Source organism: Pelophylax lessonae (genome assembly GCF_965119305.1).
Source record: "Pelophylax lessonae genome assembly, chromosome: 10".
NCBI classification, from domain to species: Eukaryota; Metazoa; Chordata; class Amphibia; order Anura; family Ranidae; genus Pelophylax; species Pelophylax lessonae.
The window spans coordinates 34901846-34907481 of NC_138777.1; the positions used below are offsets into that span (position 1 = coordinate 34901846).

Sequence of the window (5636 nt, forward strand, 5' to 3'; positions counted from 1 at the left end):
AGCCAGCCAATCACGCTCCTTTTTCTTTTTCAGAGATGTGTTTAAAAAAAAAAATCCAGCCTTCTCCTCCCCTTATAGCCAGCCAAAAATGCGCTTTTATCTTTTTGAGAGAGAGCTGTGTAAAAAAAAAAAAAATCTGGCCTCCTCCTCCCCTTATAGCCAGCCAATCACGCTCCTTTTTGTGAGATGTGTTTAAAAAAAAAAAAAGAATCCAGCCTTCTCCTCCCCTTATAGCCGGCCAATCATGCTTCTTTTTGCAAGATGTGTTTAATAAAAAAATCCGGCCTCCTCCTCCCCTATTAGCCGGGCCAATCACGCACCTTTGGCTCATTTTGGCTGTGTGAACTTCTCCTTTTCCCCTGGTGCTGACTCCTGGGTTTTTCTCTTCCCCTTTGGATGCCGCTCATTGAGCAAGTGCATCCTGGTGCAGTGAATGCTACCCAGGTGGGGTGGTGAGTCTGGTAGGGTCCCTCCCTCCCTCTGCTGCAGGTTGTGCGGTGCTGTTTGCTGGCGACCTGGTGGTGCTAGCAGCGTGGTGGCGGTGTCCCTTTGCAGTGCTAGACACTTTGTGGGGGTCCCCCTATTTATTGATGGTGTCTCTGGAGCATGTTTACCCACCTGACTCCCTCTTAGAGGCTGCAGGTCCCTTCGGGGACCCAGCCATCCATTGATGCACTGACGGCGGTCCTGGAGTCCTTTGTGTCCTGGGTGAAGATAGCTTTTGGGCGGCGGGCTAGCATAAAGCATCCCCCGCTTCCCCTACTTCATCTGTCTCAATAAAATCCTGAATCTAATTCGGTCGCTGCGGACAGGGCCAGAATGGGACTAAAAACCAGCCCTGGAAATAATTTCATACCAGCCTCAGTGGCGTAGCGTGGGCTGTCAGCACTCAAGGCAAGTCATTTGTGCCCCTAATCAGCGGACGTTTAGCGCTCTCTGGGTCCCTACCACTCATACAGAATTAAAACCTCTTATGGTACATTTTAGGATTTACCACTCCTCTTTGTTCTCCTTTCTTTCCCTTTTATCTTTCTCTATCCTAATTTCTTGGTTTTTTTTTTCCATCTCTCTCTCTCTCTCTCCCTTTTTCTTTGTTCCTCCCCCACTTTTCCTCTCTTCCATGTATTCTTTCTTTTTATTCCTTCTCTTACTCCTTGTTGGGGGAGGGGAGACTGGGAGAGCGGGGTCCAGGCTCCAGGGATTGCACAGCTGGGAGGCCACAGGCTCTAGGAACAGCCCAGCTGCCCCCCCTCCCCACTATCTAATACACTGCTGACCCCCCCCTCCCCGCTATCTAATACACTGCTGACCCCCCCCCCCTCCCCGCTATCTAATACACTGCTGACCCCCCTCCCCGCTATCTAATACACTGCTGAACCCCCCCTCCCCGCTATCTAATACTCTGCTAACCCCCCTCCCTGCTATCTAATACACTGATGACCACCCCCTCTCCCCACTATCTAATACAATGCTGATCCCCCTCTCCCCCTAATACAATGCTGTTTCCCCCCTGGCCCCCTCCCCCTAATACAATGCTGATCCCCCCTCCACCTAATACAATGCTGTTCCCCCCTCCCCCTAATACAATGATGTTCCCCCCTCCCCCTAATACAATGCTGTCCCCCCCTTCTCCTAATACAATGCTGATCCCCTCCTCTGCTCTCCCTAATACAATGCTGCCTGCCCCCCCCCCCCCAATGCAATACTCAAGGTCCCTCCTTCACGACTCTTACCTGTACACTACAGGGCAGCTAAGCGCGCCATCGGTCACCGGTGTCTGTGTGGGAGCCTGGGAGGGAACTTCAGGGAAGGGATGCCGCCATGCTGTGCAGCCAGCTAATGACTAGAGATCCGCTGACTACTGCCACGCATCCTCTGGATATGACATCATGCCGCTCACATCCGGCAGCTAGCTCGACTCTGCATACCCAGCGGGGTGGGCCGGCGGCCGCGATTACAAAGGGGAGTAAAAACTTTCTTTCCGGCTATATCTCAAAGCGGCCCACCGGGAAATTTCCCAGTATCCCGGCAGGCCAGTCCAGCCCTGGCTGCGGACGTGGCCTACTGTGCAGAGTCTGCGGCCACCGTCCCCGAATTATCGGATAGTGAGGATAATTCCTCCACACCTTTGGCTGCGCACAAGAAGGCACTGGTGGACGCACTGATGGTATGTGTGCGTGAAACTGTTAAAAATTGGCACTCACAAACCATCTTACGCTGCAAATGTGTTTCCTTATCCCTTATCTCACTTGAGAGCTGCTGGTCCTTTCAGGATAAAATTTTAGAATGTAAACTAATGCCCTTGTCCCTGAAGGTGATTAGCTGTCATTGCCCACACAGCCAGTGCAACGGATCTGAAATCTATAGTTCTCTTCCCCTTCTTCCTGTAGTGCTTCTGGGATGGATCAGGGTGATTCTGACTGGTTTGTTATGTTGGTAAATGTTAGTATTTTTATGGGGATATGCCCTTGGTGGTGCTGTTACTTTACAGCTTCCTCTCTTTGGTGTTGTTTGAATTGCTGAGCGTGGAGCGCTCAGTATTGATATAGATAGAAGCTGTCTTCAAAGTCTGTGAGGCTGCTTAAGTAGTTAGAGTTGTCTTTGATTAGAGTAATCGTGTACTCTAGCACCTCCTGCACGCTGTCATCTGGGTATCCTTGTATACCAGTGAGGGTGACAGTCTTGTCTGGGCAGACAACCCATTCAGCAGCTTTGACACAGCAGATGGCCTGCAGTGATGGAGGGACAGAGCAGTAATAGTACTCTGTCAGGCAGAGTTTAACAATTGCTTTTGCACATACCATCAGGATATGGTTCTCCTCCACTGTCTGTGCAGTGAGCTCTGCACTGGCCATCCGCTTCATGATAAGATGCTGCAAGAAAAAGTTGGTGGTTGGAGCAATTAGCCGGTAGCTGAGTTTCCTCATGATTAATGCCTCCATAGTCCACATTGTGGTGTTGGTGAAATGTCTGCGACAACCCAGAATTATCTGGTCCAATTCTTCACTATATGTCTCTGATGTTTTTAAGGCAAGTACCATTGAGGTAATGGCCATAATGTTGTAGGTGCGCCTCTCCACCCTGAGGTTAAGTAGGAGCCTGTCCAGGTAGTTTATGGCCAGGCACAGGGACTCCAAGCTCAGGGAGTGCTTTGAGTGGGATTTGATAAGGCAGCGCACCATTTTTCTTCGGTCTTCTTCATCCAGTTCTGTACGACTAAGACAGTTCGCAGGTAGGAAGTAGAGTTCAACACTCCTCTTGCAAGCATAGTTTTCGTTTCCATATTCCATTACATACTGCAGGTCTCTTCTCAGGCTATGGAGGTTATATTGTCCCACACAAGGGTTCATTGAGCAGATAGGGGATTCATAGGGCTTCAGCTTTTTGAAAGTAGGTTTAACAGAAGGGGAACTAAACTGGCTAAATGTCCCTCTGTCGTCCATCTTTCTTTTGCTTGGCTGAGTGAACTCCTCTAGTTCAGATGTGAGCTCCTCTTCATCGAAATAGCTTATAGGACTGTTGGTCTGTGAGCTGCTAGAGGTATCGGGCTGAACAGATGTGTCTTCATCGGAATAGGTCACTCGAGGTTTCAGCTGAAGTGTTCCAAGCGGAAGGGACTCCTCTTCATCAGAAAAGCTTACAGGACTGTTAAGCTGTGAGCTACTGGAAGAATCAGACCTACCAGATGTGTCTCCATTGGCAAAGGTCACTCGAGGTTTCGGCTGAAGTTTTAAAAGCGGAAAGGTCACCTCTCCATCAGAAAAGATTTCAGAACTGTTCAGCTCTGAGCTTCTGGCTCCATCAGACTGAACAGATTTGTCTTCAAAGGAAAAAGTCACTGTAGTGCTCAGCTGAGATGTTTCAAGCTGAAAGGACTCCTCTTCATCAGAATAGCTTACAGGGCTTGTAAGTTGCAAGCTACTAGAAGAATCAGACCTACCAGATGTGTCTCCATTGGCAAAGGTCACTCGAGGTGTCGGCTGAAGTTTCAAAAGCGGAATGGTCACCTCTCCATCAGAAAAGATTTCAGAACTGTTCAGCTCTGAGCTTCTGGTTCCATCAGACTGAACAGATTTGTCTTCAAAGGAATAGGTTGCTCGAGGTTTCAGCTGAAGTGTTCCAAGCGGAAGGGACTCCTCTTCATCAGAATAGCTTACAGGGCTTGTAAGTTGCAAGCTACTGGAAGAATCAGACCTACCAGATGTGTCTCCATTGGCAAAGGTCACTCGAGGTGTCGGCTGAAGTTTCAAAAGCGGAAAGGTCACCTCTCCATCAGAAAATATTTCAGAACTGTTCAGCTCTGAGCTTCTGGCTCCATCAGACTGAACAGATGTGTCTTCATCGGAATAGGTTGCTCGAGGTTTCAGCTGAAGTTTTCCAAGCGGAAGGGACTCCTCTTCATCAGAAAAGCTTACAGGACTGTTAAGCTGTGAGCTACTGGAAAAATCAGACCTACCAGATGTGTCTCCATTGGCAAAGGTCACTCGAGGTGTCGGCTGAAGTTTTAAAAGCGGAAAGGTCACCTCTCCATCAGAAAAGATTTCGGAACTGTTCAGCTCTGAACTTCTGGCTCCATCAGACTGAACAGATTTGTCTTCAAAGGAAAAAGTCACTGTAGTGCTCAGCTGAGATGTTTCAAGCTGAAAGGACTCCTCTTCATCAGAATAGCTTACAGGGCTTGTAGGTTGCAAGCTACTGGAAGAATCAGACCTACCAGATGTGTCTCCATTGGCAAAGGTCACTCGAGGTTTCGGTTGAAGTTTTAAAAGCGGAAAGGTCACCTCTCCATCAGAAAAGATTTCAGAACTGTTCAGCTCTGAGCTTCTGGCTCCATCAGACTGAACAGATTTGTCTTCAAAGGAATAGGTCATTGTAGTGCTTAGCTGAGATGTTTCAAGCTCTGACCCCTCTTCATCGGAATAGTTTAAAGGACTGTTTAGCTGAGGGCTACTGGCTCCATCAGACTGAACAGATGTGTCTTCTTCGGTATTGGTAATAGGAGTGTTCAGCTGAGGGCTACTGCCTCTCTCAGAATGAACAAACTCCTTCCCATCAGTATAGGTCACTGGAGTGTTCAGCTGAGGTGTTTCCAGCTGAAGGGACTCCTCTGGTTTGCCATTAGTGTCAGTTGGCCTGGCAGCAGAGTTTCCTCCACTAGGCACAATAGGCACATCATGGCAGAGAGAGACATCAGACTGATATCTCTGTTGTTTTCCAGCCACTAAAGGCTTAAAAGTAATTTTTGCCTTTGCCTGTGACTTTGGATGATAAGCTGTCTCATCAACACAGGTGCGTTTTTTTCTACAACAGTTTCCCATTTTTTTTGGAAATCACAAAAAAAATCGCAATAAAACCAACTCAACAAGGTTAAGAACTAACAGTGTGCTGCTACTCCTTCGCCTCTCACTGCTGGTTTGATCCGTTGACTCAGCTGCAGGTCTTTTTATAGTCTCAGACTCACCAACTGTCACCGCTTGCTTGTTGCCATGGTGACAGTAAACAAAGTGACCTTTGCAGTCAGGCAGTTTTAAGGCTCCCTTTACTATGGGACAGCGGCAATTAGGGAGTTTCAAGGCTCCCCTGAGTGAGAGGTTTCAAGACTCCCCATACACCTGTAATAACACATGAGGAGCCTT

General features: G+C 48.3%; 1 protein-coding gene across 1 annotated transcript; it reads right to left on the minus strand.

Moving 5' to 3' along the window:
• Positions 1 to 2534: 2534 nt before the first annotated feature.
• On the minus strand, positions 2535 to 5318 carry LOC309565912 (uncharacterized protein; the record flags this gene model as incomplete). Its single annotated transcript, XM_082270941.1, has 4 exons — positions 2535 to 3353; positions 4020 to 4367; positions 4497 to 4736; positions 4788 to 5318. The coding sequence occupies 4 exons, from the start codon at positions 5316 to 5318 to the stop codon at positions 2535 to 2537; spliced, it is 1938 nt and encodes a 645-aa protein (XP_082127067.1).
• Positions 5319 to 5636: the final 318 nt, after the last annotated feature.